Here is a 20,066-nt window from a genome sequence, read left to right as displayed (position 1 = left end):
TGGCAAATATCTGGAACATTACATGCACGCGGTGGCGTGGCGTACCTAACCAGCCGTACGTTAGTGGAAATGAACTAAAAATGTCGTGCCTTACTCATCGATCGACACTTGTGACCAATATTTTGACTAAAAATCGCATTTTAACTGTCAACCACTCCTCATATTCACCTGATTTGGCACCGTTTAGAAAAATGCATTTGCCTAAAGCAAAGTGTTTGTCGACGTAGAAGCCATCCAATAGGATTGTACTACCGATATTTTGAGGAACATTCAGGTGGACGATCTAAAACACTCATTCAACATGCTTTTAGATCGTGCAAATCGCTGTATTGATCAGGAAGGTGACTATTTTGAATAACATAACTTGACAAGAAAACTTGCTGTTCCTATTTTTGAAAAGTCCTGTTTAGGTACTTACTTTGGGACGCACCTTATATATTTAAACTTGGAAGAAGTAAATGTTTTTTCATTTTTAATACGTTAGTATATGCATTTGTAACCCACATATAGCTAATTATATCTAATCTATGTTATTAACATATGTACAAGCATGTAAATTATTTCATCTGATAAGATTCCATCATGTTATTATCCACCCAATAGTTTTATGTAGGTTTTAAATTTTATGTACTTTTCTCACCTAATAGTTAAGATCAGATATATGTGCTATATGTGCTTCATTATTTAACTTTCTATAAAATCGTTTATTATTGTCGCACTATGTTAAATTTAGAATTGTACTAGAAAAAAATGTATATTTACTGGTTGTTTTATATAATACCGAAAAAACATTAACGTAAAAGCACGTGCTAAAAGATAAATAAATTCTGAAATCTAAAATTAAGTAATTTGGGTCAAATACATTAACATTCTAATGAATTATCCATCTTTGATATTACGAAATAGCGATAAATTAAAACAAGGTTATATAAGTAACTAATAGTGTTTTAGAAATTCACAATTTATGTCACAAAATAATTAAAACAGTATCATCTGTCTAATTCAATAAAACTACCAACCGCCACACCCTGTATTACTTAACCCATACCTACAAATTATACGTCTGATGATTCTATTTGAACTACCCGTTTTGATACAATGTTTCGGTTGACCAGAACTTCTTCCTGTTACATTTTATGAGCTACTTTTTTATGAATTCTTTGTTTTCTCCTTATAGCCTGCCATTACTGTCTCGCAGGAATTTGAAATTAACGAGTTACTGTTTATTTGGAAAGCACTAAAAGAAATCTTATTACGTTTGATTAAAACGTGACTAGAACACCAGCATAATGTAGAGAATTTAGTAATGTAATTATTATACTGTTCCTGACAGGAACATTGCTTCCTGATAACAAATTATATTTTGTGCATTTGCCTCATAGAACGTGCCATAGTTGCAGCTGTTGCTACTAAATTGCATCCTTATACGAAACCAGTTCTTTTATATTAATAAGCTTATTACATTCAGGCCATTGAATAAAAATATCCCGTATCCCTAACGTAACGGATGGTCTGTTTGTATGTTTGCTAATTTAAAATCCGATTGAATTTAATATGCTTTGATGTAAATTTTCCAATAGTAAGGAAAATAGCATGTATACCTAAAGCTTTCCAGTAGGTTAATGAGGAATCTTGTTATTTCTTTGAATTTTGTAGCTTTTTTCCTGTGAAATAAATACTTAATTTCCTCCCATAAGCATAAATTTCGTATAGTAGTAAGAAAGTTCAACAATTTTAATATACAGGGTGTGGCGTGTATAATCTATAAAAATTAAACTACAGCTTCCTAACGATATTTGTAATAGAAAAAGTTATATTTTTGCGTTTTTTTTTTCCTAAATTAAAGTTCAATTATGGCTCAAAATATTTTCTCTGGAACGGTCCCGTCTGTATGCTGTCCTATGAGTTACGTGCTGTAGACCAGCCGCGTAAACAAATCGTCATAGAAATATACTTCTCAATTTTTGGGGAATTTTCCAATGCAAAAGTACAAACTAAGAAAAATAGATATTTAAAAAAAAAACTTATATTTTCTTATTATAATAATTAATAGTAATTACTATCTTAAATACATTGTTGTTACTGCAAGAGTTCGCAAACAAAGCCACATCTGTAAGCATCTGTACTAAACAAACTCCATTAAAATATGGAACAAAATGAAATAAAACTTACCATTTCTAGAGAAAATGTTGAAATTGATCCCCATTAGCGCGGATACAGGCATGACACCGACGTACCAAATTTTGGCGAATATTTTTCCAAATTGCAGGTATTCCCCTAATTGTGTCAGCAGCTTCAAGTATACGGTTTCGCAATTCTTCCACCGTAGCAATTGGAGTATTGTAAACCAATGACTTCAAGTGACTCCAAAGATCCATTGGAGTTTGATCGGGTGACCGAGGTGGCCACGGCACAGGACCAAAGCGTCCAATCCATCGCTGAGGAAACACTTCATTCAAAATTGTCGTTACTTCTCGAGTACGGTGTGGAGGAGCTCCATCTTGAAGATAAAACATGCGTGCCCGAACTTGTAATGCCACATCGTCCAATAATTCAGGCAACCGGTTCTCCAAAAACTCAACATATATTGGTCCATTTAGTCGTCCTTCAAAGAAATAAGGACTCACAAGTACATCGCCTATTATGCCAGCCCAAATATTTACCGAGAACCGATGTTGAAAATGAGTTTCTCTAACCGTGTGAGGATTTTCGTCGGCCCATATATGCATATTATGAAAATTCACTTCATCACGGGTAAATTTCGCCTCATCCGTTACACAACATAAGCTGGAAAATTTACTTGATTGGCACATTGCGGTAAAAACCATCTGCAAAAACGCATTCGTTGATCACAATCCGGGGGTACAATCTGTTGAACTGGTTGCAGATGATATGGGTGCAACAGCTGGCGCCTTAAGATGCGATGTACGGTACGAGATGAGGTCCCTACTTGCTGTGCGAATGGTCGAGTACTAATTGTGGGGCCTTCGTCAAGATTTTCAAACACTACATCTTCACCATTAATCTTTACTTGCTGACCACATCCTTCTCCTCGAGGAATAACACTTCCCGTATCTCGCAGCCACTAAACGCACTGTAGGATTGTATTTGCACATGGTGGGAGACGTTGTAGCCATCGTTCCCGGTACAACCTAGTCGCCGCGAGCGCATTTTCTCTGGCTGCACCATACACTAACACCATATCGACACGTCCGGATATAGTAAATGCACTGTTTTCTCGGTTCATTGTAAAACTAGTTTGAGCACAAACTAAAAAATTAAGCAAAGTAAGAAATAAGGATCTTGTTTTTAATGTAATCGGCACGCTAGTCTTATTTTTTACTTCTTTATAAAAATTACACTGTCACTATTATCGTGGAATTACAAAATAAAAACTTTTGTCTGGAATCTTTCACTTTTTAACACCGATAGGTCGATGGATGATGCCTAATATTTAATAATTAAATGAATAATGAATCCAATACAAATACAAAATCAGTTGACTGCACAAATTTTTTGATAATGTAACCTAATCTTCTTTTAGTATTACTAGTATTAGATTATACTGACTTAAATTATAAGGTTGCATCTCGGGTCGCATAAAACATTTCCAAAGTTTTTAATAAATAACACAGGGTCGGCCTTCATTTTCGTTGAATAAATTAACTTTAATTTACAAAAATAAACGGAAGATAGACCTTTTTCGTATAAAACTTTTCTATTACAACCATCATCAGGAAGCTGTAGTTTAATTTTTATAGATTATACACGCCACACCCTGTATACATTATATCCAAAATACACCGCTTTCCTTAAGAACTGAAATAGGTAAATTTAACTTCTACAGTTAACAGAATATTACAAAATTAATTTTTTCTTCTATGAATAGATCTATTCTATTCCTTTTTTTAAATATAAATTATGCTAATACTTTTAAAAGTTATCGACATACCGTAATGACGTTTGTCATTTTTTATTTTAGCAGGCACCCTAGTTTAATTATTATATAAATAATTTACAGATGGGGTTAGTGTAAATCAAGAATAGTGTAGTTCGCCAGTTTTTGAGGTTAAATTTTAGGATCTTTATTTATCTTAATTCTGCAGATATACTATGTTTGTTAAATAAATCTGTTTTTTTTTTTCTATAAAAATTATTATTTACTTTCCGAGTTGAAGCAAAATAGAACACATTTAATGTTTTGATAATTATTTACTATAAATTCAATCAAATCAATATCGTATCATGAAAAATCAATATTAAAAGGAATGTGTCATACATTATTTTAATTTGATGTTATTCATATAATATGTACAAAACTTTGACAAAAATAAGCAAATTGTAATAAATTCTTGACCAATTTTCTAAATTTCTATTTTTTTTAAATTTGTACATAAGGGGCATCCTAAAAGAAACGCAGGATTTCATATGAGGGAGAAACATAATTAAAACGTGCGGATTTGAAAACTTGAAAGTATCCTCTATAAGACGATTTTTTTACTATTTTTTCGGTGTCAGAAAAAAATAAGGCCGTAGAATGTTTTGTGAATATCCTCATACATGGTATAGATATTGAATATAATTTTTTTTTGTTTGCCTTTATTTTTACTATTGATATCGGAATGGAGCGAACTTAAATCTTAATATAAATTTATTCGAATTTTTCTGATTAGATTAAGTATCTAAAATAGAAGAATATTTATCAAATTTCTTTAAGAATGCTAGGATCTAGCCGCAGTCTAAAATAAACAAAAAAAAGTAACTTTATAAACTAAAATAATAAAATTTCCTTCGTTGGCGTAACGATTTTTTTTTCAAAATTGCTTACACTTAATATCTTAAAAACCAATACCAATAGTTATTAATAAAATAATTTTCATTTAATTGCAAGTTGGACATACCATATCTTGAAAGACTTATTTTTGTACCATCCTATATATTGCAGAATTTTTTTTAAAAAATAACGATATAATAAAAAATCTTAAAAATATGGTACAAACTGTTAAATAACTTACCAACAGGGGTTAATTCGTCCACGTCAATGTGATAGGGGGCGCCCTCGAAAACGGGAGCATGGTCGTTGATATCCTCGACGTAGACCGTGACGGACAAGGAGGATGTAATCTGCATACAAAATAAACAATGCATGAGCATGCCGCAATCGGGTGCACTTGTGTGTATCTATGTATCTCTTAATGCTTAGACCTGGGAGTATTGTGCTTTTGATGGACGTTGGAAGTCGCAAATCGGTCTGAGAGTAAATCAGGATTTTCAGATGGCGGAAGTATATTTGTTCATAACCGAGGCAGAACTACCATGATACCAACAAAATAAAAATATACAGGGTGTTCGTAAAATAATTTTTTTCTGCGAACTGGTTTATTTTGGGCAAAAAATTCAAGACATTTTTTTTTTAGAATGAAACAGGCTATCGGAAATAAATTTTTAAATGGTAAACAAATAATAAGACAAAAAGTTACGTAGGAAATAAATTTTAGGGGTTGCGTTTTCCACCCCTTACAACCATGGGGTAAACCAAATAAATTACTGGCTAAGTGTCTTTTTGGTAGTAGAAAATGTCAGGTTAATTTCAATATTGTAACTTGTTTAGTGCTTGTGAAAAAAATTGTTAAACACATTTTATGTAATGAGCTGTATCTTAACAAGGGATGCTCCAATGAAGTTTCTTTATATGAAAGATCCTATCTTTTTTTCGATGAGGAATCACCCCCTTAAATGTTTTACACTTATTTAGTTACACCCTGTATAGGTACATTCGAAAAAACATTTTTTTTTTTTTTTGGAGAAAATAATATAGTCACAGTACAAACTTTTTCGTTACTTACTTTTTGCTGACCTCGTATAGAATTTCTGTCATTATTTTATGGTTTTCTAGAAATATATACTACAAGCACATACTTAAAAATTTTACAGTACTGCTTATAGCAGGCTTTGGTACACTAAGCCAATTATTATTATTAAAAAAAACAAGACTTAATACATCTTAACAATTGTTTTCCAGAACATGCTTTTCAAATGTATGATGCTAAAATTAAAATGAAAATTCTTTATTTTTGTAATACCTATTTTAAAAAATTTATATTCAATTGTTTTCGTTTTTTACACTCGCTCTCTATTTGCCTCATTCAAGTATATTCATAGTAAAGAAGTAAGTCGCAATAAAAAGAGAATTATGGATCATCCAGTACACTAAGCAAAAACAAACTAAAAACTTTTCACTCCCTTGTGTGTAGCGGTTTAAATGGGCCTAACGTATTTTTTTTTATATACAAGATGTTTAATTAAAAACAGGATATCTAAGAATACTAAAGATTAAAATATTATAATTCAGGCACATATAAATGTTGACGGTTTAAGAGGTACAGGCAGCTGAAAGTTAGAACGTTATTTAGAAATTTTTTAATACTTATTAATAAGTTGTGTACCTAAGTGTAGTATCAACTTAAATATTTTCAGTTATTTGTGTAATTGTCGTAAAAACGAATGGTAAAGCACATCACTTTCTACCTAAATAGGCTCTTATTTAGATAATTATGTTTATTTTCTAGATATCTGCTTTTACCTAAATGAGTGATAAATTAATTAAAGGTAAAACTAGTGGAAATACTCTTTAAAATCCCAATTTACTTGTCTGATAACTCAAGGGGGGGTAAACCTAGAAAAAAAGTTTCTTATAAAAGTTGTAGCATACAATTCTACATAAAAATGGTCCTTTGTCTTTTTCTTGTACTATTAAATTAACATTAAAGTTAGGGTGGCTAGAAATTAAGGGATGATTTCAGAAATTTACGTAAAAACATAAAAACGTACCTACTCTTTATTAATCTTTTTCTACTTACTTTAAAGCTTTTTTCTCAAAATAAAACACATAAAATGCACCAGAGTACCTTAGGTATAACGTGAATCGTTTTAGTTCCAATTCATTCATTGTTATTTTATTTTGAAAAATGGTTGCCCGTTTAGGCGAAAAACAGGGAAATTCTAATTGGATGCAGAGATAAAATCGGTAGTCAACAGGAGTTATGTTATTTCACCATAAGTATCCAGACCAGAGAATTAGTCGAGTAAAATATCCAAAAAGTTTGAAGAAACCGGAAGTATAAAAATTTATTGATTGGATTGGACCAAGAAGGCGAAGAACGGTAAGCGAAAATTACCGTCAAAATGTGATGTTAGAAGTTCCTGAAAATCCTCACTCAACCACTAGATCTATCTCATTGTGACCCAACTTCAACTTGTCGAAGTCCTCAGTTCACAGAACTCTGAATTCTCAAAAGTGGCATCCTTACAAAGTTAACGTCTTATAAGAATTATGAGCAGATGACACAGACAGAAGATTATAGTTTTGTGAGGAGCAATTTATTAGAAATACAACCCAACTTAAAAAAACATAATTTTCACTGACGAAGCAATTTTTGCTTAAACGGAACCGTGAACAAGCAGGTTTTGGAGCCTAGAAAATCCGCATTGGATCCAAGAAAAACATACACAACGGCTGGAAAAAAACAGGACCTTGAGAGCGACAGGCGACATTTATTTGTATTTTTTTGTTTTTTCAGCTGATTCCAGCCCTGGAATTAATTTTTCCTAGCCCTAATGAGCATATGCCTGCTAGTTCAACAAGACGGTGCCCCTCCACATTTTCGACTACATGTAAGAAATTACCTTAATGAAGTCTTCCCAGATCGATGGATACGCAGAAGAGGCCCGCTTGAATGGCCACTACGCTCCCCTGACTTTATCCTACTAGATTTTTTTTTGTGGAGTTATCAAAGAAGCAAAAGTGTATGTGAACAGACCAGATACTATTGAAGGATAGAAAAATCGTATCAGAGAAGAAGTTAGAAACAACACCAAATATTATTCAAAATGTAATTGATAACTTTGAACACCGAATTGTGCATTCTGCAATGGTTAATGGGTGCCACTTTGAACGTTTGATGTAATAAAATAAAAAGTAGTACTAAATTATTGTTTCCATTTAATTCCTCCATTTTTTGATAACTATGACAAAAAAGTAGGTATAACATTATATCTCTGAATTCGTTTTTAGAAGGACTATCTACTTATACTATAAAATATAGAGCGTTCTATTTAAAAAATGTCGGTAATGTTATAGGTCTGTCAAACATGGCTCAAAAAAGTAGAAAATATTGCTAAAAAGTGACCATTTCTATTTACTAATTGACCTGTTTCGGCGATTTTTTAAAATCTGAACTTGAAAAAAAATATGAATTTTGTTCCATCATTTTGAGACAATATATAACATGTCTACAGGGTGTCTCATAATTAGCTGTCAACCCTGAACGGGCCGATTCTATGATCAAAACTAAGTAAAAAAGTTCATATGAACATGGGTCCGGAAATGCTTCCTAAGGGCACAGGGACCCATTGAAGAGGAAGGAATGGAAATCATTTTTTTGCAATATCTCTCAATCGCGTTGTGATAAATGAATGAAATTTGGTATACACAGCTAAATTTTGATGAGCAATTTGATGGACTAATCCATTTATTTCCACAAGGTCCATTGGGGTGGGTACGGGGGGGCCCTTGGTACTTTGCGTGTGTAACTTTTTCATCTTTGACTTTTTAACAAATTGGACAGCAAATTCCGTTTTCCCGAACTGTTTTACGTTAAAAAGGTACTCTTGTTTCAAATCGTTATCTTTAACGGTTTCTGAGAAAATCGCTCTTGAATTAATCCCACTTTGGTCAATTTCATAGTAATTTAAACAAAAAATAATAATAATAATTTAATACGTAATCAGTAATACACATTATTGATGTAGAACAATTATGATATGATGATTTGTTTATGGCTTTTGCGATGGTAATGCTGCGCGGCAGAACGCGAGTACGGCAGAAGGTTTCCAAACAGAAGGCTGACATCAAGGAGGACATTCCTCACTGTATTCCGCAATTTAGCTGCAACCGTCACTTTTCGAAGGGATCATAAGATGGAAACTTAATTTTGATAACAGACAACAAGCTATTTTAAAAACTGTTCAAAAAACCCTCCACCTTCTCTGATACAAAGTCTTGCCCTACGTGTAACACTTCTCGAAGCTATTAAGATGCTAAAACGGTTTTGACGAATTTCATTGGCTGCATCATTGATACGCTGCAGCAATTCCTCACGGGTATCGACTTCGGTGGCGTAAACTTTTTGATTTAGATATCCCCAGAAAAAGAAGTCCAGCGGGGTTAGGTCGGGAGAACGCGGCGGCCAAGCTACCGGTCCGTGCCTCCCTATCCACCGTCCAGCGAAATTTTCGTTTAGGAAATTTAGAACATTGCGACCACTATGTGCCGGGGCTCCATCGTGTTGAAAAAACATGTTACGTCGTAAATTTAGAGGCAGATCATCGAGAATTTGGGGAAGATTTTCTTGAAGTAAGTTTAAATAAAGATTTGAATTGAGACGTTGTGGAATTTCAATAGGTCCAATCAGAGTGTCGTGAATTATTCCCGCCCATAAATTTATGGAAAACCGTTGCTGGAAGTTTGTTCTCCGAACAACATGTGGGTTCTCTTCTTCCCAATAATGAGAATTATGAAAATTTAATTTTCCATTTCGGGTAAAAGTAGCTTCGTCACACCACAAAATTTTGGAAGCTTGCTCGTTGTCCAGCGACAAAATCCAGCGACAAAATTGCATACGTGGCGCAAAATCTTCTGGTATCAAGCCATGTACACGTCGATAGTGATAGGCATGTAGACCTTGTCGCTTTAATATTCTTCCAACCTGAAATGTTAGTAGCACATCTAATCAATTCTGTTAAGGAAATCTTTAAGATATGTAGTACCGTTGGCCGAGGAACATTTATTTGCCTTGAAATGTTCCGTATGCTAGTCGTAGGATCTTGTTCAATAGCGTCAAGGACCTCCGCTTCCCTATTAATCCTGGGACGTCCTTGACCCGGTGCCTTTCGAAAAGTGGCGGTTGCAGCTAAGTTGCGGAATACCGTAGGGAATGTCCTCCTTGATGGCAGCCTTCGGTTTGGAAACCTTCTCCCGTACTCGCGTTCTGCCGCTGCAGCATTACCATCGCAAAAGCCATAAATAAATATCATATCAACTAACTCTTGTCCCGTAAACTCTTCCATTTTTTTCGCTTAGAACTATTAAATTGGCAATCGGGTTGACAATACTTTGACATAAGAATACCTTGATAATTTTGTTTAAATTACTATGAAATTGACCAAAGTGGGATTAATTCAAGAGCGATTTTCTCAGAAACCGTTAAAGATAACGATTTGAAACAAGAGTACCTTTTTAACGTAAAACAGTTCGGGAAAACGGAATTTGCTGTCCAATTTGTTAAAAAGTCAAAGATGAAAAAGTTACACACGCAAAGTACCAAGGGCCCCCCCGTACCCACCCCAATGGACCTTGTGGAAATAAATGGATTAGTCCATCAAATTGCTCATCAAAATTTAGCTGTGTATACCAAATTTCATTCATTTATCACAACGCGATTGAGAGATATTGCAAAAAAATGATTTCCATTCCTCCCTCTTCAATGGGTCCCTGTGCCCTTAGGAAGCATTTCCGGACCCATGTTCATATGAACTTTTTTACTTAGTTTTGATCATAGAATCGGCCTGTTCAGGGTTGGCAGCTAATTATGAGACACCCTGTATAGTATTGTAATCAGAAAAAAGAGGAAGTCCTTAAAACAACAGATATGTAGTATTCCGTTAAAAAAAATCTATTTGGTTTATACATTTGAAATGAAAGTAAATTGGTTTTTCTACGTTTCTTTAAAATCACAAGAATATTTCCCAAATTAGTGATTTTCGCTATATTTTCTTGAATAGAAAGGTAGAAAAGATAAGGGGGATATACACCCACAAGGGATATATTTTACATAAACCAAAGCAATTAAATGAGTCTTATAATATTGAAATCAAATTTTGTTAAAAGGGCAAATAGGTATCCATTAAAAAAATTGATTTGGTGCAAGTTTGGAACACAATATGATAGCACTAATAACTGATAATGTTATGCTATGTCTGACGTAAAAACCTGATTAGCGGTTCGACATCAAATCAGTGTTATTAAAAAAAATCAGCAAATGGCAAATAAATAACTGGTTCTATAATTTTTGCCATTTTCTATTGATCAGGTACATAAGTTTCTTTACACATTGATTAATGACGTGAGCTAGAACATTTAAACAATAAGAAAAACAGCAAAATTTTAACATTTTGAGTCATATTATATGTATTATCGACACCTGCTTCATTTTCATTTAAAATAATTGATTGTTCTTCAACCTTGCTGCCTGGATACTTGTTTAAAATTAAACAAAAGAACTTAGCAACAGAATAATAAAATTCAGTAGTCGACAATTTCTGTTATTTACTTAGATATCTGAAATCGTTCAAGTGAAACCATCTCCATAAACAACATAAATTGTACGGCAAATTTAAATATAGATACATCGAATGCAACGTTCGCCGGCAGCAAGCTCTTCACTATACGATACATAGAGATAACTGTCACGCATCTGCCAAACACTTACACTATGTCTTCTTTCACGTATTATATCATCAAGTTTCCATTAAAGCAGAAATGTATAGTCAATGTCATTTTTAAACAAACTGTACTTATACGCTGAGTCGCATTTATAACGATTATTTATTGCCCATAATACTTTAACAGAAGGTAATTGCGCCGATTCTACGGTACCTACATGCAATAAAAGAGACTACCGTACAAAATATTTAAATATTTACTTTTTGCTTTTATTTCTGCATTAACGCATCTTTATGTACCAGTGGTAAACAATATGTAACTGATAATTTGAGATAACTTAGTTTCTAATTACTGTTACTTCTTGTAATCATAAAATGTTTCTCAATAATATTACAGAAATTATTTATTCAATTATATATGAATGATAAAATTAAAACATAGCGCTTTATTAACAATTAAAAAACAAGGCTTTAGAATAATGCGAGTTCCAAAAACTCTTCAGCATCGTGTAGGGAGATGTTTAAACTTTAATTTAGGTATCTGACAACATCAAAAATACCAATTTTTAATCCAGAAATCGGCCGTTGAAAATCGTCATTTTCGCATTTTTAGCAACTTAAATTGTTTATAACTTTAAAACTATCAATTTTGGAGGCATAGTGCATAGGAACTTTTTTGTTTATAATGTGCCAAAAAAATTTCCGGAGTGAAAAAAACAATTTTTACAATTTGTTTAAGAAAAGCTTGTTTAAACAAATGGGCACCAGATTTCCGGCCGGCATCATCTCGATTCATGTTAAGGAACATCTCACGAATCTGAATATGCAAAAAAATCGAGTCGGAAAATTTCTCCCACGAATGCGAGGTTTTCGCCCACGGTTCCAGTTCTGTTTCCACAATCACACATATATCTTTGAATACCCTTATAGTTTTATACAACATTATACAGTGTGTCCCCTGATGAACCTAACTATACTTGTAATTGTCCTTATTTCACATTTTAAGGGAAAAAGTTATTCTTCATTAAAAGCTTTGCTTGTCGTAAAAAGTCATTAGCCATACTCAGATTCTCAAAATAACATACAGGGTGGTTAGCAAATAAGGAAACTTGAATTTGTGCCAAGAGTTTTTTTTTATTTTTAGAGAGGAATTTAAAAATATTACTGAAAGAAGTTTTTGCAGGCCATCTTATAGGACCAAACTGTCCTATTCAGTTATTGTGGAAATGCTGATCTAACTAGTTTCTTACACTAATTGCACTGTGTGCAGGGCAACCGCCATGTTGAAAATACAGATTTCTTCTGTCCTGTAAATTTATATCATCCAGAGCAGGCATTAAAAAGTTTTCCAACATCTCTATAACTGTTTTACGTTTGCGTCGAAATAATATGGTCTAATAATTTTTTTATAACATATCGCACACCAAACATTTACTTTTTTATATCGTTGTACGATATTTCACCTATAACTACCGTAACATTTAACTAAAGAGATTCGTTGTTCTAGAGCGAACATTATTAAAAATTTATCTGACAAGGACTTGACTTTTTTATAAATTTTCGCAAAAGTACCAACTTTGAGATACGTCGTTCAAATTTCATATCTGGACTACTATTAACATTTGAAAACTTCTTTCAGTAACATTTTAAATACCTCTCAAAAAACTAATACTTTTCTCTTGGCACAAATTCGCGTTTCCTTATTTGTTAACCACCCTGTATGTTGTTTTGAAAGCCTGAGTATGACTTTTCACTGTAAGTAAAACTTTTTCCCTTAAAATGCGAAATAAGGAAAATTACAAGTATAGTTAGGTACATCCGGGGACACACTGTATATAATTTACTTACAATTAATGTTTAAAAAATTGAAATAATTAATTTCCTGATACATCGCTTTAGAAGAAATATCAAGTCCTACTGTCATTCTATGTAATATTGTACGCGGGAGCGCAAATGGCTCCATCTGTCGTGCGGACTCCCAACTGTGCTATTCAAATGGCTACAGTAGGAAGCGACCTGCTAACTGCAGGTACTTTGTTGCACGACTGCCACCCACAGAGGGCGTAATGTTTGAATTGTCAGTGTTGCGAGAAACAACTACTCCGAGAGCTATATGCCCCTACCGGCATTGAATTATACTCGCAAGACGTAGCCCTCTGTGGGTGGCAGTCGTGCAAGTTAGCAGATCGCTTTAGTAGCAGATGGAGCCATTTGCGCTCCCGCGTACAATGTATTTCCTTTTCGTGATGATACGCCGAAGAACAGCTGGGTCGTTTGTCGGTTGTCGCACCTATGACACACTGATGAGGACTAATAAGTCCGAAACCGGTCTGTGTCTGGTGGGTTAAACTGACGAACGATCCTAGCTGTTACACTAGATGTTCCGAGTACAATTCAATGCCGGTAGGGGCATATAGCTCTCGGAGTAGTTGTTTCTCGCAACAGTGACAATTCGTTCTATGTAATAATTTTGTTTACTTCATCTGTTAAATTTTTTTAATTTGTCTCCTGCCGTGTAATTTATATATGTTAATGTTATTCAATAAGAACTGTATAAAATTCCAGAAACAAAAAAAAAGAAAATAATTATGAAAATATTAAATTAAAGGAGTAGCTCAGCTCATAATCATTGTGCCTTGCTGTTTAATTGTTTTAAATAAGGACATTATTATTGTTATTACTACTTTTATAATTATAATAGACTAGCTGATTTTTTCTTTTACTTACAGTATCCTCTCCATCATCATAGTCACAAGTAACTTTAAACTTCAACACATTTCTCGGACTATCGTTATCGACTAGATCCTCAAGGGATTTTGCAAGAAGCAGCGAAACTGTTGTGCGATTTATATCTCTGTAGGTGAAGAAATGGACGTCTTCATCCTGGAATGCAAATCAAATTGTAAATCATTGTGTTGCAGTTACAGTTACCTAGTTGCGAAGGAATTGTTTGTAACCAGGAATATCTATTAAATCATTATGGAGAATATGTGATAGACCTACGAAGATTTTTAATGGGCAATAAAATCCGGAATGCTTATATCAGATAAATAATTACTTTTTAATAAAAAAGTGTCTTCATTAAAAAATATTAATGGAAAATATTATAACAATATACATTGTAGCATACATATACAAGGTGTGTGCATTCCAAGGTAAACAAGACTTTTCAAAAATAAGAACAACTAAATGTTTTATTGGAAAAACCGGTTTATTTTCTTCAAAATGCCGAATCAATACAGCAATTTGTACGGTCCATCGTGTTACAAATGCCAACTTCGAATGTTGAATTCTGAGAAATTTTTGGTCGTCAGTCAACTTGTGGAAAACAAACCGTACACACACTTTTTGATATCCCAAGTGTTCAGCCAAAGCGCGACAAATTGATGCTCAATTCCAATTCCATGAATTTCAATGAAGATTTTGTCTGATCTTTGATGAATTCATGTACAGTTTTGATGGAATCTGACGGATTTCGGTTGGCCAACATGTTGCTCAACATTTATGTCCATGAACTCTGCCACGGGATAATCAATCATCACCATAAACTTGATTCATCAATTGAAACGTTTCGGTAAATATCAAGTTTAAAACACAACTTGATATTAGTTCTTTGATCAATGCTCATTTTTTTACCGACGCAACGGACGACACAAACATACTGTCACTTCAACCGCAATAACTCCGCTTCTATTCGCCCAAATATCATGAAATTTGGACAGTGAATCAGTGAAGGAGATACCTTTCCAAGGCACGTAACTGTATAGACAGCCTCACTAAAAATACCTATTTTTGAAAAGTCTTGTTTACGTTGTAACGCACCTTGTATTATTTAAAGCAGAATGTTATGCCGTGGCATATGTACCTGGTCGCAGTCAGTTGCAGACTTACATTGCAACTTCTTAGTCATAGCTAGAAATGTATGACCGGCTGTTCTTAGCCTAGGCTCTGTGTATCCGCTATAATAACCCCTAGGCCTGCCCTGCTGTTCATTTCGGTTCTTGTTATTGGTTCTAAGATCACTCCTCAGTTAGTGGTGGTCCTCTGAGGGGTTCCGCAGTGGCTTTTGTAACTGATCGCATCCAACGCTTCCAATCGTTTCGCCCTTCTTCATTGTCTGTAAAAACTACACCGTGACTGAGCCACTCAAAAAAATAAAGGATTGGAGTCATTGGATGTAACTAGTAACAGAAGCCACTACGGAACGTCTCAGAGAAATACCAGTGTCTGAAGAGCCATAAAGATCTTAGATCAATAACAAGAATCGAAATGCACTTGGGCGGGCATAGCGATTCTGATAGCGGCTCCACCCCCACAGACCTTGGCTTGAGAATAACAAGGACGGGTCAAAAATTCCGAGATATGGTTAAAGAAGTGCAATGTAAGGCTGTGATTAGGGACGACCAAAAACATAAGCCACGGCATAGCAATCCGGACTGTGAAATTCTTAAAACAACAATATTAATTTGGAATACTAGTGACGGAACTGAACAGGAGATAATTAAGACATTATTATGAAAGTAATATAATTGCTTGTCTTTAAACTTCATTTATTTTTTCATTTAATTGAAAGCTCTAAACGAATGATAAGCATTTATCATTTTTTGTAAATAGCTACTTAACCATGGTAAGCCGAATGAAATGGATCATTTGTTTTTACGACTACTTAGTAGAAATATTGTTTGAGTAAAATATAAAAAATTCTTTTAAGAATTACTTCCTTGATTGATAAGTTGAATTTTTCAATGCTAAGCTTAGGATCATTTGTATTTAGATAAAAAACTGGTTTAAATATATTACGCTACTTTTCTCATTTTGGCATATCCGTTTAGAAAATTTGGAGCAGAAATTAAAATATATAACAGATTTGTTGTAAGGTCATTCATTCATTAGTAAATATTAACGAAAATCAAGATCTACTTTAGTATGTAATAATAAATTACAGTATTAATATTAATGTGAATATGAAATTGTCCATTTAATTTCTACGACACGTTTTAGTATTAAGTCAATAATATTTAAAAGAAATTCATCCTAAACTAAGTATTTATATTTACCCTGTCTACAGGTTGAAGATTCAAATTATTTCTGGGATAAACTTCAATTTTCAGTACTTCCTCTCCCACTTTTAAATTCTCTGGGACTCGAACAAACCTTAAATACTCTCCTTGGGGATAAAATTGACAAGCTGTAACAAAAAAAAAATGTATTAATACTCTACACAATTAGGTATAGTTCATGCGGCTACAGATGAGTATTGTATTTAACAAAATTTTTGTCATTTGGTGTACTTCCAACCTGACAACATGTCACATATACAGGGTGCGTTCCAAATTAAACAGGACTTTTCAGATATGAACTAAGTTTATGATGATGGATCGTGTGGCAGAGGACAAATGATTGGCCAACCGAAATCCGTAATCACCACAGATTCCATCAAAACTGTTCGTGAATCCATCGAAAAACAGCCAAAATCTTCATTGAAATTCATGGAATTGGAAGTGATCATCTCAAATATATCAATTTATTATATTTTGGCAGAGCATTTGGGCTACCGAAAAGTTGTCGAAGGACATCATCAAGGAGGCCAAAAAGGGTCAAAACTTCCTTTACAATATTGTGACGGCTGATGAAACGTGATGTTTGCAATATGATGTAAAAACTAAACGCCAAAATGTCGAGTGGAAGACGCCAGACGAGCCGAAACTCAACAAATCTCGTTTAGAGAAGTGAAGAGTGAATATTGATTACTTTTACGCTTTTAAGGGCATTGTCCACAAAGTGTTCGTTCCATCGGGCCAAACCGTTAATGCACAATTCTATACAGGGTGACCCACCACGAACTCCATCGATGGATATCTGGGAAACTACTCGAAATATTTTTTTTTAAATTGTGATGGTGAGATATGGGCGGTGGGACCTACCATGCTAAAATATTTTCAAGGTCATCGTACTTCCGGTTATACCGGAAGTCGATACAAACTTTCTTATTTTAAATATATTAAAACATATAGCATACTTCATATTTAGGATTGACCATTTCCGAGATTTTTTGATTTTTAAGCAAAAATTGACAGATGCAGACCCGTCACCAAAATTAAGTTTTCCCGGAAACACAGGTTTATTTTTTTGTGCAAATTGTACATTTTGTAGAGGGAGACCGGATTTGACATTAAAATTTTCCATTTTAGACATGGTGGTCAAAAAATACGATCGAATATGAAGTTCAGAAAATGTAGAAAACTCGAAATTTTCAAATGGAAACCCCTAATTTTTTTAACGTATTCGCATTCTGCACTAAAATTTAGTGTAACTTTGTTAAAGTTTCCCTATACCTAAACCCAGTTTTCATTTTATTTACGACTAAACATTTCCTTTTTCCTAAAATGGTGTTTCCATTTGTTTCGCACATTTTAAGTTGGCCGTGACAGGTGGAACAAACAACATGACAACCGTTACAGTTTTTCAGTTGTCAAATTTATTTTAATAAATGTTCAAAATGTTTTACTTCAACTTCTAAACATTTTTCACACCTTCGGATTAGTTCCTGCTCTAATAATCCGGTGATAGATGCTATTTTATTTTGGGAGGCTAAAAAATAGTGTGTATAGTACTCCAGTAACAACAAATGAAAATGGTATGCATATAATAAGGCAAGAACTTCATTCATTGACGATTGATTGATCACCGGATTCTATTAGAGCAGCGACCCACAAGGAACTAATCCATAGGTGTGAAGGAAGACATCTTGAACATTTATTAAAATAAATTTAACAATTAAAAACCTGTGACAGTTGTCATGTTGATTGTTACTTACCTGTTCACGGCCAACCTAAAATGTGCGGAACAAATGAAAACACCATTTTAGGAAAAGGGAAATTCGTAAACAAAATGAAAACGACTGGGTTTAGGTATATGGAAACTTTAACAATGTTATATTCAATTTTAGTGCAGAATGCGAATATGTTAAGAAATTGGGGGTTTCCATTTAAAAATTTCGAGTTTTTCACATTTTCTGAACTTCATATTCAATCATTTTTTGGCCACCTTGTATAAAAACTGGAAAATTTTCATGTTAAATCCGATAAATTATATATTCCTCTACAAAATGTCCAATTTGCACAAAAAAATAAACCTATATTTCCAGGAAAATTAAATGCTGACATCCTGCATCTCTCAATTTTTGTTTAAAAATCAAAATATCTCGGAAACGGTCAATCCTGAGTATGGAGTGTGCTATATGTTTTCAATTTAAAAATAAATGCTCTTTCCAAAAATGCAATAATATCCGAAAGCGACGGGCGATATGTGCATATTTTAGAGCTAAAATCATGTTTTAAACCTTAAAAAATTCCATTTCCATTTAAAATAAGAAAGTTTATATCAACTTCCGGTATAGTCGGAAGTACGATGACCTTGAAAATATTTTAACTTGGTAGGCCCCATGGTCCATACCACACCACCACAATTTCAAAGAAAAATCCTTCAAGCGGTTTCCCAGATATCCATCGACGAAGTTCGTGGTTTTGAAGTGTTGGAAGTAGGCGTTTGTTACATGATAATGCACCATCTCATCGATCGACACTTGTGACCGAATTTTTTACTAAAAACCGCATTTTAACTTCCAACCATTCGCCGTATTCGCCTGATTTCGCACCGCGCGATTTTTACCTTCTCGGAGAAGGCATTGACTGACGAAAGGAGAGCATTTTGTGGGCGTAGAAGCCAACCCAAAGGCTTGTACCGACAGCCTCAAGAACATCCCGCCCGACGATCTTCATTCGAAGTCACTCATTCGACATGCTTTTGGACCCTGCAAACCGCTGTATTGAGTCGAAAGGGTAGTCCCCTTCTTTTTGAAAAAAATAAATTAGTTTTGCCAAAAATACTTTTATTTGTCCTTATTTTTAAAAAGTCCTGTTTGCTTTGGAATGCACATTATATATTCCTTATAGTTCTCAAGTATAAACTGAACCAGAAAAGAAACTTTTATTAATTGCAGTTATGATAACTTGTCAAGAGGTTGACCACATAGTCACTGCTGAGATTTAATATTTCGCAAATAAAAAAATCAGCTTAATATTAATAGGAAGAGTTTATGCAATTTTCTAAAAATAAGTCAACATAGTGGAAATTACAAAAATTACGTACAATGACTAAATTGACGTGTTTTTTCAATGTCTATCTTAAATATACAATCGCCAAAATATATACGTTCTTTCTTATATTTTGTTTTATAAATAGCAAAAGAAAAATAAACAATACTTTCATCTTTTAAATTCTGGCCTTAAAAGCAATTTACGACTTTATTTTTTAGGGCACTAGGTTAAAAATGTAATACATGTCGCAATAAAGTTAATCAACTAAAGAGCCTTAAAATATATGCAAACCATAAAACCTCACCACTGTTAAGTAGAGGACCAAATAACGAAACGTAACAGCGACGTTATTCACCACTGATGCTGCCTTTCGATTACAGACACCATATTTTTCAAAATATGTATTATTGACTAATGGCACAGGCATGTACAGATTATAAATCAGTTACACCTTGCAGACAATTG

The 20,066-nt window shown here is 33.7% G+C and overlaps 1 protein-coding gene across 1 annotated transcript in view; it reads right to left on the bottom strand.

The window, feature by feature from the left end:
- LOC108903164 (cadherin-89D) overlaps window positions 1–20,066 on the bottom strand; it is a 159,067-nt gene that overhangs the window by 79,689 nt on the left and 59,312 nt on the right. The window contains exons 3-5 of the mRNA XM_018705253.1: window positions 16,560–16,690; window positions 14,230–14,385; window positions 5,016–5,124 (exon numbers count right to left, since the gene is read on the bottom strand). Coding sequence (XP_018560769.1) covers window positions 5,016–5,124; window positions 14,230–14,385; window positions 16,560–16,690 — 396 coding nt within the window. The remainder of the gene's footprint in view (window positions 1–5,015; window positions 5,125–14,229; window positions 14,386–16,559; window positions 16,691–20,066) is intronic.

Source organism: Anoplophora glabripennis, unplaced genomic scaffold, assembly GCF_000390285.2.
Source record: "Anoplophora glabripennis isolate ALB-LARVAE unplaced genomic scaffold, Agla_2.0 scaffold67, whole genome shotgun sequence".
Classification (NCBI taxonomy): domain Eukaryota; kingdom Metazoa; phylum Arthropoda; class Insecta; order Coleoptera; family Cerambycidae; genus Anoplophora; species Anoplophora glabripennis.
This window is presented reverse-complemented; position numbering and strand designations above follow the sequence as displayed.